At 41.3% G+C, this 19,361-nt stretch overlaps 1 protein-coding gene across 2 annotated transcripts in view; it reads right to left on the reverse strand.

Moving 5' to 3' along the window:
* CRYBG3 (crystallin beta-gamma domain containing 3) overlaps positions 1-19,361 on the reverse strand; it is an 83,309-nt gene that overhangs the window by 8,041 nt on the left and 55,907 nt on the right. For both annotated transcript variants that reach the window (XM_069025566.1, XM_069025558.1), the window contains 6 exons: positions 18,335-18,461; positions 13,764-13,906; positions 11,699-11,825; positions 10,660-10,692; positions 6,576-6,685; positions 5,928-6,054 (listed from right to left, as the gene is read on the reverse strand). In XM_069025566.1, coding sequence (XP_068881667.1) covers positions 5,928-6,054; positions 6,576-6,685; positions 10,660-10,692; positions 11,699-11,825; positions 13,764-13,906; positions 18,335-18,461 — 667 coding nt within the window. The remainder of the gene's footprint in view (positions 1-5,927; positions 6,055-6,575; positions 6,686-10,659; positions 10,693-11,698; positions 11,826-13,763; positions 13,907-18,334; positions 18,462-19,361) is intronic.

A 19,361-nucleotide genomic window follows, 5' to 3' on the forward strand; every position in this document is an offset into this window, starting at 1 on the left:
TACATGTAGTGTAGTGAAGTATCTCTGAAAAGCTCAGGGGTGAGTCAGGACATACGAATTTGCTTGACACTGACTCAGTGCACTTGGTATGCAGCTGGTTGGTCAGATTCTGCCTCAGAGATTGCCTTCCTCTGCCAGCCAGTGCAGGGACTGCCTAAGTCATGCAACACTGCATGAACACAGAGATTATTGAGACATTTTGAAGAAGAGCTTGGGATCATCCACTCAGATTTTTAAAGCCCACTGAACTCCTAAAACCTAATATTACAAATTAGAAAGAGATTAAAACCTGTAACATTTTTATTTTGGAGTGTCAGTTCTTCCAAAGTGCCTTCTGCTGGATGGGATGGGTCAGATTTACAGTGTGTGGCTAAAGGCTCACTTTGAAACTCAGACCAGCAGGCCTAGTGCAGGCAGCTACCTCTGAGGCTGCTTTGCTCAGCCAGGCAGAATCATCACACTGCTGTTTGCAAGAGCCTTGGCACTGCCTTTCACCTGAGTGGACACCAGAAGTCAAGTCCAGAACAGGTCTAACAATTTCCACAAGTGCATTGCTAGCCACAAGAAACACCATTTGGCATCCGTGTTGCTGGAAATTGCTACCCAAACCTAAATATTCATGCTGCTGTCGCAACACTGAGGATGTTGAGACAGGGCTGCTGTACTAGATGGACAAGTCACCTGACACAGCATATCCATTTATACAGCAGGAACCACGACAGCAAACTGCTGGAGTCAATTAAAAGGACTCCAGCTCTGTGTGGTTGTGACTGTTTGGACGGAATGGTCTGAGAATTCCCTGTCAGAGTCCTGACACACACACCCCACTGATGACTCTGATATCTCTCTCCCAGGGAGACCTCACACGAGATGCAGTGACCTTGCAGACATGAAGCCCAGAAAGAAAGCAGGCTGCTGTGCCAAGCCCTCTCCCATTTCCACAGCCATATATAGAGCAATGCACTGATTCCTCACATTCTGTATTCCCTTCCAGGCCAACAGCTGGCAGCAGTGACTTGGCCTGGCTTTTCTCTCTGACTTTGTTTTCACAGCTCCACGGAAACTGGGAACAGTGAAAAACAAGGTTTGGGGCTATGCTGTTAGGCTGGAAGCAAGATGCCTCTGTAGTAAGCCTTTCTTGCAGAATGCTGAGGAGCATTTTCACCTGAAAGGTGAGCTAAAGACATCTGTATTTAGCCATTCCCATGTCTAGCCAGCCTTACTTTAGCTTGTTTTCACAGTTATTTCAAGGAAAATACCTGAAATGCCATGCTTTGGGGAAAGCTTGCCAGTTGAGAGAATGACACAAAGCACTAAAGAATTTCTTAAACTGATTTTTATGTGTGAAGGAACTGACTGCATTTGTTTAAAGGAACACCAATTTGCTTGTCCTGTTCTTTCATGCAAATGTCCAGGGAGAAACTTGAAGAGATTTATTATATTCAAGAGGCCAGTGATTAAGGAAAGCTATATTTACATAGCATTTCAAGATATGAGCAGCCTTGTAAACTGTTAAATACACTGATACACTTAACAGGTGTGGTGTTCCATGGCTAATACAGCACATGGTGCAATGAAAATGACACAGGGAAACCATGGAAAATCAACACTAAAAATCAACACACTAAAAATCTCTTGCACAGTTCAACTCAGCTCAGACTTTCCCCTCAATAATTCTTACTTTGCTTTTAGTGAAGCTCTGCAACACAATTTTTCACAACTCAGAACAGATTTTTATACTTTACCAGTTCAGGAAAAATCCCACAATGCAAGCATGAAGTGCTTGAGATTAAACAAAGATCAGTGCAAGATGAGCTTCCTCAGTGTACAGACACAAAGAAGCTGACCAGAGGGCACTAGAACTGCAAACCAAGTGCACAGGTGAATTTGCACACATGCTTAGAACAAAAAGCATAATTTTAGCTATGGATAATTTTTCATTATGGAAGTTGTGAGTTTTTACTAATAAAGCCCTTTCGAAAAGGACCCGTCCCAAAACACATTCTCCCTCACACCTTTTTGTCTTGCCAACTTAAGCTTTGCAAACTTTGATGGGAAAGCCTAATAAAAGCAAAGGGAGAAATCCAAAGGGCCATGAGTGTAACCCAGCCATGGAAAGGGATGGTGCACTGCCCCATTTCCCATCGCTGCTGACCTGCTGCTTTGCAAACAGCATTTACCAGAGTCTGAACTGGAGGAGCCTCCACAGCTGTGTTACAGCATCCTTGGGAAAGTCTTTACTCTCCTGGCTTGGCCAACTCATTTACAACTGTCCCTGCTGGAGCTGCTCTTGCCTGGCTGCTCCCTTCAGTGTGGGATGGATGCTGGCTGAGGGAGTGCAGTGCTGGACGATGCAACGCCCACGGTCCAGTCCCAGCAACACAGAATGACTCAGTGCCTGGCCCTGGGAAACTGCAGTTAGTTTTTGTATCTGATTTCTTTATTTGCCTCACAGTAATGCTGGGGAGATTAGTTAACACCTGTATTTAACTTAGAAAAGATAATATAGAAGCACAAGGACTATCGTGATTGATCAAAGCAAGAATAAAGAATGCCTCAGAAGAAAAGGGAAAAAAAAACCCAACCAAACAAAAGAAAGCATTGCACAACCTACAACCTGGATCTCATTTTTGGTTTTAGAAACTATGAGACTGATTTAACTTACAGGTTGAAGGTAACATTTTAGAAAGAAAGCTAACTGCTCATTGCAAGAATCCTGGGTATTTTTGCCCATGTAAATCACACCAAATATTACAGGGAGTTTGGCAAAACAACACACCTAAAAAAAGGCAGCACCGGAGCTGAACTCCCCTTGCAAGATTATCTATCCCAAAAGATTAACCTCCTCAAGCAGCAAACACTGGACAAATGCCCCAATAAACAACCATAGCCCTATAAATGGCCCAGCTGCCTCCACCTGCTCTCTTGCTGCTGGGCAAGGGCCCACATTTCCTTGCCATGAATCCATGGCAATGCAAAAGGCAAATCCCTACTGATGCAGGCACGGAAATCTGCACCTCTGCAGCAACTCTGAACCTGTGCTAGGCTTTCACCTGCCTGCAGGATGGCTGTTAACAACCATACAGCAGCACATTTCATCAACAAGCTTTTCTGAAAGAGTGCTCTGGGGTTTTTAGATCAAAGGAGATGATGAGAGGCAAATGACATCAGTGTCCGTTGCTCCTTCTCTGTACCCTCCTGTTAATCCACAGCTTTTCCTAAACACTCTGAGGATGATGAAACAGTCCAGCCTGAAATTGAGCAAAATGGAACAGCAGGAAAAAGCACAGCTAGGGCCTTCTAAGGGTCTAGTTTGAGTATTATACACCTTGGAGAACAAGGTGCGATGGGAAAGAGGAAACTTCATCAGGAACTACAGTGATAGAACAAGAGGTAATGGCTTCAAACTGAGAGTGGACTTCATTTAGATGTTGGAAAAAATTCTTTACGGTGATGGTGGTGAGGCCCTGGCACAGGTTGCCCAGAGAAGCTGGGGATACCTCATCCCTGGAAGTGTTCAAGGCCAGGTTGGACGGGGCTTTGAGCAACCTGGGATATTGGGATGTGTCCCTGCCCATGGAACTGGATGATCTTTAAGGTCCCTTCTAACCCAAACCATTCTATGATTCTAAGAGGCTCCTGGGAAAAGGGAACTCCTTCCCCACACTCCTTATGAACCTGCCCAACTTCTGCGTTGCTACTTCCTGAACAAGCAGTAGAGGAAACTGGTTGCAAAGATGTGCTGAATTCCTCCATTATGCCAGTGCACAATAAATGGGGAAACAGCCGAAGTGGAACCATATTAATTTGAATTTCTTGTGAAATGGGAGTGTGTGCAGAGGGTGTGGGAGCAGCTTAAATGCCATACTTAAATGCTGACAACTTCACTTTTCAGCAGACAACAGATAAAACATCCCTCCAAGAGCCAAGAGCTAGAATAAAAATTAGCCAGCCTAAAATACTGTCATTACAGTGAAATCAGACCATCACTAGTGTGGAGCCTATTTTCTTATCCAAATCATTTTGCACTGCTCTGAAAGTTTTGGGCTTTTTTTCCTATTTTAGTTGAACCAACTCAGTGATTTAGAAGGAAAATTTTAATTTTGTTACATAATTAAGCTCTTAGAAAAACAAATCATATTTCTGTCAAACCTCAAAAGTTTTACTGTCTTAAATAGAAAAAAAAAACTTTTTTTTTTTTCGATTTAGTGCAGTTGTTGTATTTGTTTGCAAACAGTTTGTATTCATCAAAGCTACATTTTTCATAGAACAAATGGAATGTTCCCAGCATGGGACTCCTCCACAGTTATGTTTGCAGCAAATCCATCTCACTGAAAGGAGAGCAGGAGACAATGCACATCCAGGGCTTGGTGCCAGGGTTATAAGTTCTCCCTCTCACACGTGAGCTACCAGGGGACACACCTTACCTCTGAAATGAGGCTGGTATTCAAAGCTGAATAATGGAAGGGGTTCCCCATGCCACAAATGAATTCAATAAAGCTCCACAACAATTCCACTTGGGAACAGGCTCGCTTCTCTCTTGAATGAGCTCACAGAAATAAGCTGTAATAAAAGGGGCTCTGTTCCAAGAACAGTGCACTGTGGACAATGCTCACAATTAACTGTGGCTGCTCCTGACCACGACCTGCTGCATGCTCTGGGTCACGTCTGTGCCACACCAGGGTCCCCAGCACTGCCCTGGGCTCAGCCCTCACAGTGACCTAAGGCTGTGAGGACATTGCCATCTGGGAAACAGGTGGAGTTTAGTGTCATTTTATGTATACAAAGGCTCCTATTGGCAAGAGAAGGACCAAACTAAGAGGTGCAAAAGCAGAGGAAGATGTGTGCGAGATCCCCACACACAGCCTGCCAAACACACTTCTTCCAGGGCCTGGCCCTCGGGAATCAAGCGCTGCCAGTAGTTTCCCAACATGCCAAACTTCTTATTTACTTCCCTGTGAGATTGCAGTCTGGGGGATTAGGATGAGGCCTACTATTTGATGCCAAAACCTCACTTGGATTTGGCACAGCAAAGTCCAAAAGCCTAACTTGAAAAGGGGAACTTTAATCTGAAACCCAGGCTCTCAACAGGTAGGAAGTCACTGTATCTGTATAGTCTAGTGAAAAGTCCAGCTCTCAGATTTGAGTTGTACATCCTTCCCACCATGCCCATGGGTTTGGTGTTTGCATTTGCTTGGGGTATGGGGGTTTTTTTAGCTTCTTTTTTTGGTTGGTTGGTTGGGTTTTTTGCCTTTCTTCTAAAAATCTGTTCACAAATGGTAAAAAGGACTTAATATGTGAAAAAGCTGAATTGAGTAATCACAGAAGACTAGCTTCATCAGAGTTACACTGAAGGACACACGCCACATAGGCTGAGTTTGTGACCTGTGGTCAGGGAAGGAGGAAGAGTTTGGAGAAGCAGGTGGCCAATGCTAGAGATGAGAGGGCAGAGAAGCCACTTGCTTCTCCTTTACCAACAGTGTTACAGCTCATCTTTGAAGCTCCTGCACAAGAGCACAGCAAGATGTGGAAGAAAGGCACAGACATCACATCAAAACTGCAGATTTGTATGGCCTGCATGCAGGGCTACAATGGGATGTACAAAAGGTTGTATCTCTCTTTTTCTGGAGAGCACAGTGCATTTTTGTCCAACCTCCTGGCCATGGAGGGCCTTGTATCTCACTTGTAAAAAACAGAACAACTTTAAACCCAGAACACGCAAGAGCAGCTACAAGTAACCACGTGCAAGTGTGCAAGCAGCCTGACCCGTTCCCAACCCAAAAAATCCTGTGAGCCCAGAAAACAAACCTCACTCTTTTCCCTAACTGCGAGTTTGTTTAGGGCAAGTACTCACTTTAGACATCTAACATGGAAAAGAGTTCTGAAATGTTGTTTTGGGTTTTTTTTTCTCCCCAATAAAGTCTTACATATTGAATAGGCTTGAGGGATTTGATTGTAGCAGTCGGGCAGCCACAGGAACTGAGGTCAACGTAGAGGCCTTCTTCCAGCACACAGTGATTGTCAGTGGTTTCCCCTTTGTAACACAGGAGCCAACTGCAAGAATAATGGAACAAAAAAGCTGCTCTAGCTGCTTATTAACAGTACGTTTTTTTCAAGACCTAATACTTGCTAAGGACATAAGGAATAAAATATTTTCTTAGTTCTTGCCAAGGTTAAAGTAATGTGACTTGAAAGGCTATGCAACAAAGCAACCAAAGCAGCAAAATTGAATGTTGTGGTACAGAAACCTCAGCTCCAGAGTCAAACGACGCTGAGTGGAATGCAGACACTTCCACCGTACCAAAGTGCTCAAAATCTGGAATAAATTCTAACTGGAGTTAAAAAGAGAATCACAGTAACTGTGCAAACCTTCCCCAGGGAGAGCAAAATGCATAATACCCAAACCAAAGACAGGATGAGAGTTACTGAGATGCCTTGCAGGACAAAGGCGCTAAGACACGATGGAGGATGATGGGCGTGTGTTACGTGCTTTCAGCTCTCTGAAATTTTGTAACATTTGAAAAAATAAATTCATATTACTGAAAATGATGGCATGTAAAACAACAGACACTTACCATCCCCGGAGAACCTTAAAAGAACATGGTATGAATGATGTAAAATCAGAAACTTCTGCTGTGAAATCTACACATGCTCCTTGGAAATATGTATTACTGAAAGCTTTGAGCTACAAGAACAAAACAGAACAAAAACAATGACTAGAAGGAAAAATGAAGGCATTATCATTAATGTAAACAGAGAAAGCTGTACTCTCAGAGAAGCATCCATTCAATTCATAAAGATACAATTAACAGAACGAATTCTCATTCAGAGGATCTTTTACATTTCTACATCTGCTTTATTTTTAGAAATATCAAGTGTTTTGTCACCTCTGGGCTGGCACAGGAGGCTTCCCAGTGATGCTAAGGCAGGCAGAGTTACAGCAGGAGAGGGCCCAGGCAAAAATGAGAAGAGTAGGACTCAAGGCTGTTATCATCCACCCAAAGAACCCCTGAAATGCAGCTTAACTCTCACTACAGCTGAGCAATCCAGTGCTCAAAGCAGAATGGGGAAATGTTGGTCAAAAGACACAGGGCTGCTGTTGACAAAGTGCCCTGAAATCGCCTATGATCACAGTGGTTGTAGGTGGTTTTTCATTTCAGAATTAGCAGGAGGATTTCTCAGGGAACTTAGAACTTCTAAAAGTTCAGCCAAGCTGCTTTTATATGTCATGGTAAAGAAGTGCAAGTCACAGTGAACCACACCCCACCAGTAAGATGTGATCAGTTCCTCCCGAAAAAGCAAAAAGGCTGAAAGTGTTGCAGTAAAATAGAAACAAACAAACAAACCCCCAAAAAACCAACCGCTCCAAACAAATAAACAAAAAGCCCAAATGAACAAACCCATCCCCCCCAAAATAACTCAAAACAAACCCAAACAAAGAAAAAACCACATAAAAAACCCCCCAAGCCCCCACCAAAAAGAAGAAACTCTAGTATGATGTAGGCCATGATCTACAGCAAAGACACCCAGAATTCGGTACCCTTGGTATGTCACTGTGTAACTGAGATGAATTTCATTTGAAAGCCTGAAAGAGAGGCTGGAAAAGAATGAAAAATTTAAGTGCATCAAGAGAACAGCTCATATTCTGTAATGGAAGAAAAACATGATGGCTGTTGCAAGAGCTACTTCCCCCTTCATGCCCCAAACTGGCCAAGCTTCCCGCCAAAGAAAAGAAATCAAGTGCTTTTGCCAGCACAGAGTGAGAAGGCCAAACACAAGTGTCAGCAAATGATTTTATGGAAAAGTTCAGTCTATGTTTTTAAAAGGAATGAATGTTTCCTGTTAGAAAGAAGAAGAAAGGCTTAACCTGGCCTTGCAGGCTGTGAGTGCTAATTGGAGAACACGGATCAGCTACAATAAAATGAATAAAGGGTAACTGATTTTTCTGTAAATACAACTGCACTGCTATGTCACAAAGCACCTATTTAAGCTGTAATTACATAGTATTTTCTACCCACTCATCTCAAAGCTCTTTACAAAAGGGAATATATATACATACACACTGCCTTTCTTTCATAAGCCACGTGCTGTGCAAAGCTTTTAAAAAAGATTCACAACTCATTTTCCACAGAATGTATCTAGTAATGAATGAGGGTCTTAATTTGACAAAAGCTGGGGTGCAAACACTGCAATTAGTCTCCAACTGCAGCCATCTCCACTTTGTCAGGGTTTGATGTTACTGTGTGAGGTTTCGCTTCCCAAAAATCCAACGGACAGAATATTAAAACACAAATACAAGACTGCACAGCAATTACCTCTGCTTCCTAAATCATCTCTACAAGTCACCTGCTGTTGAAAGAGGCTTTGTTCTTGCTGGGCAAAGGTTTATTTTAATAAAGAAAATGAATGGCTTTGTAGACTTGGTGATTTCTTACACTCTGTGTATTTGGTTTATTAGGGAGCTTGGCAGGCAGAAAAGGTCAGGGGAATTATTGAGACATTGAAGAAAATTTTGCTGCTTTTCCATTTCTGATAAGAACAGAAATGAAAAAAAGACACACTCTTGCAGGCAGTGCAAACAGTTCCCTTAGTTCAGGCATACCCTTATTAAAGGTGAGAGAATGTATAACCAATTGAAATAATCAATATATGACTTATTCAAGGGTCAAACATCAGGCTGTTGAAGGATTTGCCAGCTCCTATGCACCACACCTTGAAATTCCAAACTAAGAGACTGGTTTTCACATAGAAACCTTTTCTTTTACTCTGAATGTGAAATTCTTGATATTTATAAAAAGGGCTGTCTTTTACTTAGGATAAGTGATTAAATGTTTTCCCATTAAAAATTACTCAAAATATTTCCTGTCCTGTAAGAACTGTAGAGTTATGAATGATGTTCTTTCTTCCCTAGCCCCAAGGCAGAATCCTATGAAAACCAGGACTGTGATAAATCAGAATAGTAATTTTTTCACAAATGGTGTTAAGACTGTTATTAGAGACCACAAGAGGCAAAATACCATCTAGCACATGTCAGTATTTAAAGGTGTCTGTGCATATACACACAGAGTTTTTTCATGTTTCTGGAAATAAAAAGCCTGTAAAGTACAATTTATTGAAACTTCAGATGTTTGAATTGATCTTAAAGGTCTGCAACACTGGAATAATGCGCTCAAAGAATAGATTTTGGGAGATCCTGAAAAAATGGAAGAATTGGAGATGGAAATAAAACTATCTTCAACTGTTTAGACCCCAGCAGTTTTATCTGAGTCAGTTATTTGATCTGGTACCATTCACCAAGGCCCTCCTGTGAACACATTCGCAAGTCTTTGGATTTGGCTGCAAACTGCCATGTGAATAGGTCGGGCAGGAAGTCAGTGTTTAAGGCTAAAATAATACACCAATTATGTCTTCAGACAGGAAACATTTCCTGTAGTCCTGGGTTAATCATAAAATGGTAGAATTGGAGAAAAAGGAGGGTGTGGTCCACCTGCTAAGTAACACAATACACAACATTTCCCATCCAAGCAAGCAAGAGAGAAATTGTGTCCAGATGACAAAATACTTAAGTCTGCTGAAACAGAACCACTGAGCTCTAAAATATCTTTTGTCTGAAAATAAGTCATGTTCCTCGAAATAAACTTTCCCCAATTTGCTTAATTAAAAGCATGTCAGAGAGAAAGAGAGCAATAAAACCACTCAGATCATCACCCATGCTAGCAGGACAGAAAAAGATCAACCAAACAACTCACTCTGGACAGGGGGAGAGCCCTGCTGGGACAGAATGTTGCAGGAGGCACAGAGCACACATGGTGATGAACACAGAGCAAGTTTTTGTTTCAGAAAGACAACTCAAAGGTCCATTAATGGAACATAACCTTGTAAGATAAGGACCAAAAGTGTAAGGCCCTAAAGTAACTCATTTTTGAGCCTCAGAGTGAATTACAGGGACTACTTTCTCTTGCTAAATTATCACTTGGTGATAGACACAACTTTCAGGGAAACTGGCAGAATGTATCACAGGAGAGATTCATCACAGATTTATCATAACCAGGATGTGTTCAGTTAAGCTCTTCTGTTACTGTGAGAAACCTTAAGGAGCAGCTCTACCTGCTTGGAAGACTTTGGAAAGCAGAACTACCAGTATCCAAGACTAAAAAACCCAACTTCCAGGTGTTGATGCATCTGCAGGTTTGAAACATGCAGCTGAGTTTTCTGCAGTTTATATTTTCATCCTCACCTGACAGTAAACACAGGAGTGACAAACTGGATGCAATGCAAAATAATGGAAAGAAAATCTGCCATAAAGAGAAGGATGAATGGATGTGATGGTGAGTTTCCAGAAACAAGTGGGAAAGAAGAGGGAAATTCATAGCTACAGAGACCCAAAGTCACTCAAAACCTACTGGACTGCTTGCATTCTTGGGGACAGAATACTAAAAGGTATGATCTGGAACAAAGCAAAGAGCAGAAGATGCAGCAGACCTTACTTTAATACATCTACCAGTTTCCTCCATCACTGATCTGCTGTAGCAAGGTGACAATACCGAGGTATCACCTGAAATTACTGAGGTATCACCTGAAGCAAGGCATTCAACATTACCTGCATTTAATTATTAAGAGTAGTTTAGTACTAGAGACTGTTACATAATGCCAACATACCAGATGTGGAGGCTCATTTGTCCCGAGGGGTTCCTGCAATAATAAACCCATATACACACATTAGAAAACCCCAACATTAATTACAAATAATTTCCTAGGGGACATGCCAAGTTGCCTGAAATTTGTTAAGTATGAACTCAGGAGCAGAGGGGAAAAAAAACTTCCCAGGCTCTTGGCACAATTCTCTTCCCTAATTTCTGCCATGAGCTGCCTGTAAGGTCACAACTACCTGCCTGATTGTTCAATGCCTTTCACACAGAGAACTTGCATCAGCATTAATTAGTTCCCATAATGTGGATTAGAATCCATGTAAATGTCTCTGCATTTACTTTTGAGGCTGTTTCTTGAAAAAAAGAACTGGAACCAACAGAAGACATCTCTCTCAACATGTGCTCTTCAAAATAAGGTTAAGTATTCCTTTCACATTCCTATAATTTATTACTTATTAATGATTTATAACTTATTATAATTTAATACTTATCACTGAAGATTGTCTTTGTTTTGCACTAGGGTTTTGGCAATTCTGGCACTAATCTGTTTGGGTGAGTTGGCACTACCTTGGATTGAATAATGGATTAAAAATATTTCCTCTCTTTATTCACTGTATCTAGTACAGATATTTCAGCATAAAAATAAGAAAAAACCCAACAGAATGCTATTATGTAACAACACAAGCCAGATAAATTCTCAAGTATTTTTAAATACATTATCAATTAGGCATTATAAATTACTATGTTTTAAGGCAAATTAATCTTTCCAGGCCAGGTTATTTTTTCCATATATGCAGTCTGCCAAAGGGAAATTCTTCTTATAAAGTTTCCCTGGTAATTTTCTCAAAAGACAGAAAGATCCACACTATCCATTTAAGTCTCCATCCTGAACAGACTCATTATGCCTTTCCTAAAGGGTCTTTAAATTGTTTCCAAGAAAATAGACAAGTTGTTATAACACAGACTCTCCTGTTTAATTGTTATGGTACACTCTGAACTCCAAAGGTCTCATTTCTTTTAAGTTTTTCCCTTAAATTCTGGTAACTCACCAACTTAACAGGTCGAATTGACATGATGGTTTTACTAGATCCTCCCCAGTCAAAGAAGCATTTGTATTTTCCTTTCTCCAATACATATTGTTCTCCACAGAAATATTTCTGCTGATATGCCACCCACCTGAAGAATGACACAAAAATTAACCTGAAAACATCACATTTTTCTAAGTAGTTTGATGACAATAACAGCAAGTCAAGCACAACAAAAAACCCACCTGGCAGACAGTGCAACATTAAACCTGATGAGAGGCACAAAACTGTCTCATACTTCATTTTCTGCTTTTACCTACTTTGGCAAACAGAAGATTTTGGGTGTCTGCCTTCCCATCAAACTCATTGTGAGATGATGCCCTGCTCAGAAACTCAGAGGAGAGACATTTAATTGATAACTTTTTCATTCTCTCTTAATTGAATCTTTACCGGTTTGGCATCCCCCAGACAGGGCTTTCTTACAGCTTTTCCAGTTGGATTTAGGAAAAATGGTGGAAGAAGAAAGAGAAGTAACTGAGGAATGCTTGATGAGAGAAGGCAAAAGCCTGCAATAGTTGGCAGTTCAAGCTTGTCCCACCACGCTTTCCCTGTTGCAATTTAAGAAGAATGAACCCCCCACCTAGAGGGTCCCTCTAACCCTGCACAGTGGCAGAAGCAGATGGGGAATAGTCAGACACCACTAAATCACCCACTTTTGGTGGTGCATTCCTCTTTTACTCACCCAGCACTGGGACTGTTATATTAGGGATATTACAGGGCATGTCCTCACCCATTTTACTTTTATCACCCACTGGTCAATCTGTTTGCTATTAATTTATCTAATGCTTTTTTTTAACCTCCTGGTGCTCTCTGCTACCACAGCTCCTTCAGCAGCAAGTTCCAGAAACTCACTGCCTCTGGTGTAAGAAAGGCTTTTTTCATCCCACCTCAAAATCTGCTTTAAAGCAATCTCCACTTCTGCAAAGCATTTCCCCAACTGTTGTCATGCAAGATTCTGTGAACTGCTTTAATCTTGTCTTACCACCTTCAGGATTTTGCAGCTCTCATTTATATCCCTCCTCTCCAAACTGAGTCTCAGCCTTTGATTCTTGTACCTAATCCTCATGAGACACTAATCACCAATCCCTACATAAGCAACTCAGGTCCCTCACTTCACAGTTCCTGATCCCCATCACCATCAGGGTAGGTATGACAATGTTAATAACTGGATTTTTAAAATAACTGCATATTTTAAAATTTTAAAATTATTAAATGTCTGGAGTTTCCACCCCCATGATTCCACAGTGCTCTTTTCCCATAAAGTCTTTCATGTTTTAGCATTTGGTGATATTATTTTCCATGCACAGTACCATGCCTTCCAAATAATGGCCTACTCTATCATTCCAGTAGATACTTACAAAAAGGCCATTATATCTTATCTTCCTGTGAACTCCTGCAGTATCTGCTGGATCAGAGCTGTTATTTCATGCCAAGCATTCTAGTGTGGTCTAATGTACCTTATTTATTGCAATTGTGTTGTTTATTTTCCTCCTGAACTTCACATATGCACACCAAAAGTTAGCCAAGTCCACCCTGGAAGCTGGATCAGTTTGAACCAGGTATCTTCAACACCTGTTGGTTTAACTCTCTCCTTTTAGGTTAAGTAGTTCTATAAAAAGTATATTAATTTCAGTGCCAGCAGTCTGAGTTTATTACAAATACAGCACATCTCATCCTTTCTGGACAGGCTCTACCTGTCCCAAAAGTTATACCAGCTCTTAATATATCTAAAATATCTCTTCAGTATTACTGCCAAAGCTACTATCATGAAACTATAGTCTTTGACACCTTAGGAGAGACATTACAAACTCTCTCTACTAACAAGAATGCTCAGATCCAAATCAAGGTGTAGGCAGGAGAGCTACAGAAAACTAAAATCATTTCCCTTCCATTCCCCAGTGAAACTTACAGAAACACTTTTCTCCTCCAAATATTTACCACGTGTACCATGTGGAATACATTCAAAAGATGTACCCAAATGTGCACAGAAATGTTTAACAGCTCCATCCATCCATTTGAGCAGACTTACACTCCACTTTTCACAAGAATCGACCTCGTCTCTGGGCCAAATCCAGCCTGCTCCAAATCAGGGATTTCTTCATTGACGATGTCAAATCCTTTCCCGTCTTCATCATCAGACTGGAAAAGTGTCACTGAAGACTCTATGAAATCCTAAGAGGAAGCACAGGAGTTAGAAGACTGTCACAGCTCAATGACTCTTCACAACATAACACATTTTGGGAAGGAGTTGTAGCCAGAGAGACAGCATGCTATGGAGCAGTGAAGGGACTTGGCTCCCTGGTGTGGATCTTTATGGGATATTTTGGCACTGAAGTTCTGGAATAACTGGAAGCCTGGCAATCTGATATGGCCTTCAGGGGTTTGCACGGAACAGAGGAAGAGCCTGCTGCCCCTGAGCACCATCCCTTCCTCTTTGAGGATGGCTCAGAGTGCAAAGATGACGGTGTGGGAAGGAGAAGAGTTGAGAAGAGTTTAGCACTGATCTTCCAAAAGCCTCACTCCATGCAGACCATGACTATAGTTTTTCATTAAACTTCTCCTTCCTCATCCCTTCCCAGCAACATGGCAATAATTGCAGAGAGGAAAAGATCACCTTTCCAGCACAAGGGGTTTGCACTTTTTGGATACATCCACTGTAGCTATAAATAAATCCTGCTTAACACTGTCACATTCTCTCTTACATAGCTGTGACACTGCTTTGTGCTTTCAGCCAGCTTAGTTTCTTGGCCAGATTACCTGCACAGCTTCAGATTATTTGCATTTGGGTTTCAAATCTTCAGCTTTTTAACCACTTAGCAATTTTAAGCACACAGTTCAGTAGCTGCTTGGGAAAATAGAAAACAACAATCTGTTCACTTTATTCCTTTCACTTTTAACAGAAAGCACGAACTCAATTTCAGTGTTTCTCAAACATTCAGCAGTGTTATAATAAGTTGAAAATAAGTCTTGCAAACAAGAAATAAAGGTTATCAAGTAAATAACGTGGATGACAGAGATCCATAAACATATGAGGACACCACCATGGGTATTATTACACTAAACACTGAGAAAACAAAGATTTATAACTATGAAAAACCACTTAGAAATTGAGGACAAACCAAGCATGCAGCCAGATTCATTTGGTCAGGTGAATCTGATCAAACAGGCTCATTGGAGGGCACCACATTTTGCTACAGGATGAAATCACAATGAATAATGAAAACCAATTTTAGAATGAACACTTGACGCAGCTCAACTTCTCTGCACTGTTTACAGGACAGTAAAAGGTGATGGAACAAATTCTGTAGTAAAACTGGTTTTCTTACTGTGTTGACCACTTCCTTCTTTCATTTACTTAAACTGTTGCAACTACTTCAGGTATAAACTAGAAATTAAAGTGCCAGGTCTGGAAAAATCATCAGTATTAATGCAAATGAAAACCAGCTACTCTTAACAATCCTAAAGCAAAAGACTTATTTGTAAGAGTACCCAAAAAGTAATTTAGGTCAAATCTACACATAATTCCCTTAACTAAGTTTAAAATACTAAAATATATCCACAATTGTAATTAAATTTAAAACATCTCTCAAATTCAGCCATCATTCTTTCCTCCCTGAGTTTCCACTACTGCTTTTCTTATAACAAGCAACAGGAAAAGTACTTTTTAAGAAAAGACTTTCAGACCAAGGCAAATCATTCTAGACTTGAAAACATAAATGGGAAAGCTCCAAAGGCAACAAATTTTGCTCCACAGAAAAAGACTCAGAAACTTTGCTCTTTCACTGAGCCACGGGCAAAGCCCAGCTTGGAAGGCATTTGACACTGCAGAGAAGAAGCAAATGCCACTGTCCCTCAAAGCAGCTCACAGTCCAGACTGCTGCCTGCCCTCAGGAACATTTGGCTCCGGTGTGCTCAACACAGATGCTGACAAGGGAGCTGGCAGCAGCTGGAAGAAGCAATCCTACAAGATCTTTTTACCTCTGCTTCACAAACACTTCCCAAACCCCCACATCAGCACCTGTGAGCGTTCACTGTAGGAATATTCAAGCCAGCCAAGAGCTGAGAGCCCTTGCAGCGTGCCCACATGTGTGCACATCTTCACCAGTGGCTGGGGAGGGGGGACGTGCAACAATCCCCACTTTGTGTGTGGTGCCCGACTTTTCCGACTTGCCAGGAAATGAAATTCCTGCCTCAGCTCGACTGCAGCACTGCCCTGAGTACAGAAACAGGGGCTGCATTTCCCCAGCACTAGCAGGCTCTGGTGGAACCTGGCACGTGGGGTTGTGGTGGCTGGGGAGCATCTGCATAGCTCTGCACATTGCTAAGCCCCGGTGACAGAGGGGACTGACACGGGCTGGCGAGGCTCTGCAGAGCCACTGATGTGCCTCTGCCCCAGCCCCAGCTCTGGGGGCACCACACAAAGACTTTTGATCCCACTGTGCTGCAGCTGACTCAGGTACACGGGGCTCAGCAGCTTCAGCTGCCAGCCCTCTGAGCCAGGCTCAGTTGTCTGAAGGTCTGGGTTGGCCTTAAAGCCAGCACAGCCAAGGTCAGCTGGCGTGATGCCCCAGCAGAAAAATCCAAGTCTGGCTGAGCTGGCCCCATTGAGCCCACACCAGTGAGTCTGTCCAAAGAGCAGGGTCAGTGCCCAGCCCCACGGCCCATCTAAACTGACCATGAATAATGTGGCTCAGTTACACTTCACAGAACCCCAAGTCTTCCACAGAGACTCTCCAATTCATTTGACTAAACCAGAAGAGCAATAAAGATCTGATATCCAGAGATATCCCTGCGGATTCTGAGACCATTGCAACCTTTACCTTGCTTCCCCTGATAGAATTCCTGAGCTTAGGGAGAAGAGCCAGGACCTTTGCTGTGCAGTGAGGGGCCTTAAGCACAGAGATTTTGGATTTTTGCCCAGGTCCCCTTGAAACTGAACATTTGGTACTAAAATATTTTTAAAATCCTGACCTTAAGTATCACATACAAAGTCACAAAGGGAGCATATGGCCAGCCTGAACACTGCCCTGTGTGTTGCACATCGCAGAGAGGGAGGCAATCTGCTGGTCAAGCCAAACAACACAATGCCAGGGCCATTAGTCATTTTATTGGCAAGCAGCTGATTGCCTTCAGTTATGCAACAAATTGAGGGGAATTATTCCTTTTCACTTCTATTATCAATAGGTAAATATTTATGCATATTTATAAGGCAACTGGAATGATATATGTTGATACATGACTGTGAATGATATGTGTTTTCAAAATGTTAATGACTTGAACCTTCTGACTGTTCTAGGTGCAAGTAAAACTAAATACAGGACATGGGAGGTCATTCTTGCTAGCCACACACACAATTTTAACTTGTATTTATGTCCTTTGCCAAGAGGAAAATCTAAAAAGATCCATTTCAGTTGCTCACATATCCTACATATAGCTGGAAAAGAGAGGAAAACTAAGATTTTTCAGTAATTGAACAGGACTCTGCACATCCAAAATGAGGAATCTGAAGACAATTTCCTACCTACTTTTTTCTCAGAAACCTGAAAATAAATTATTTAGAGAGGGATACTTTTCTTCAATTCAATCCATTCTTCTATATTTGTTTTGATGGATTCTGATTATAAACCCAGCTTTTGCTAGGTGCCTGTCATGAAAACAAACCTGCAAATTGTGAATTTAAGTATGGCCTTCTTGGATTCATATTAACTTTTTATTAAAAAAAAAAAAAAAAAAAAAGACTGTTGAGACAGTGAGTTTGCTCTAAATGCCTATCTTCAATTTCCACAAAATTCCTGGCTCAGGAGTATCACATCTCTTCAGATGAGGAGATGAGTAATCTGAGTATACAAAACTGAGTAAATATCAGAGCGAACAATCTTAGGCTCAGAAGAAGTTACTCTTTGCAGCTGTATTTAATGCTCACAGAGTTCCCATTATAATAAAAAAAAAAAAATCCTTCAAACCCTTACACAAACAAACAAAAAACCCAAACCAAACCAAAGGAAATGATGAAGAAGTTCTAATCCCATGTTTCCCCATCGCTAAAAAGTCTAACTTTGCTTCCAGTACTGGACTCTTATAAATACTTTTTTTTATTATTTCATCCTTGCCTCCACTAAACACATTTTAGTAGCAGGGATTTTTTTACCATGATTATTTTTGCTGCCAAAATTTTCTGGCAGAAAAATCACAGACAGAGGGTAATGCTGTTTTAAGGCTTGCAACAGCTGCTGCATTGAAAAGCTATTTTTATTTTAATCAAGAACTACTCTGTACACTCGGGCACGCTACGCCTTTAAGAAAATTCTGTTTGAGAGATTCAGATAGCTTGAGGTGCAGGAGTGAGGTACTTGGAAAACCTGGCAGGTAGACGAGGAATTCCGCACGATTCAATTCTTGTATCAACTTCACAAAGACTGTTTAGAACCTGCTTCTTCTTAGAGCAGCCTAGATTTCAGCCAGTAGGAAAAGAATGAGGGTGAACACGGGCAAAAGACAGAATGACCAAACCCAAGCCAGCTGTGCCGTGGACAAAGAATAACCTTGCTCTTTATGGACAGAGCCGTGCATAATTTGTATGAAATCCATGGAAGTACTTACAGCCTGAAGGAAGCGGAAGGACAGGAGGGCACTGCCAGTTCCCCCCCAGGAGTGTCTGTCCTCATAATCTCCCTCCTCCAGCAAGAACTGATGGCCTTTGTAGCGCTCCTTATCATAGGCAACCCATCTGTGGCAGCCCCACAACAAAAGGAAGAGAAGTCAGTAAAGGCAAAACAACTGCACACATGATTTTCTGTAACAAATAAAAGGGGAAGAGAACATCCCAAAACCACTAAAACGAGTATCACAAACCCAGCCACTGAACAAGGCAATGCTTGTTTGGAGTCACAACAGGCACCCATGAAGTGTTCTTTGTGGATCAAAATCCCACCATGTGATTCTTTAGCCAACAACAGTTGATTTATGTAACACTTCTCCTTGTACCTCCTCTCAGCCAGCCACATTCCCAATACCAAGATTTAGTACCACAGAGTCCAGGATGCATCAGATGCCAAAAATTTCAGTAATAAAAAAACAAGCAGCAGATCTCTTCAGTGTGCTAATAAATGATGAGACTCTACCCTAGCTTGAGCTGGTGACAAAATTAACAGATTTCTGCAAAACAAGATTTTGCCTGCTAATATTTTTTTTTGCATTAATCTAAAAACATATACATATAAACAGACAAATTGCATATGGAATATGTTTTAGCACTAAACAAACAGAACTTTTCAAAGTATTTTGAATATATAGATAAGGTTCAGTTAAAGGAAGGTGTTTCCATATCAACTTCAAGTCTCTACTGGATCTTAATTTGAAAAAGTGCTTCCCCCTCCTTTTGTCTTGTAAGCATTTCTTTCATTAAAGCTCCCCTGTAAATATTAGAACTGCTGTACAAATTCTGTTGGCAGTGAAATCTGGCAGGCAAGGATAGCTTTACTTTTAGTACCATTTGGTTTACATTAATTCAGCTGTTTAGGTTACCACAACACTAAAAATAAAAGCTGCCACAACAGACAGAACAATGATTTTTAATAATCTGAGGCTCCCCAGATAGTAAACACTTATGAATAGATTATTTGAGTAT

The sequence above is a fragment of the Aphelocoma coerulescens genome, chromosome 1 (assembly GCF_041296385.1).
Source record: "Aphelocoma coerulescens isolate FSJ_1873_10779 chromosome 1, UR_Acoe_1.0, whole genome shotgun sequence".
In the NCBI taxonomy this organism is placed as follows: Eukaryota; Metazoa; Chordata; class Aves; order Passeriformes; family Corvidae; genus Aphelocoma; species Aphelocoma coerulescens.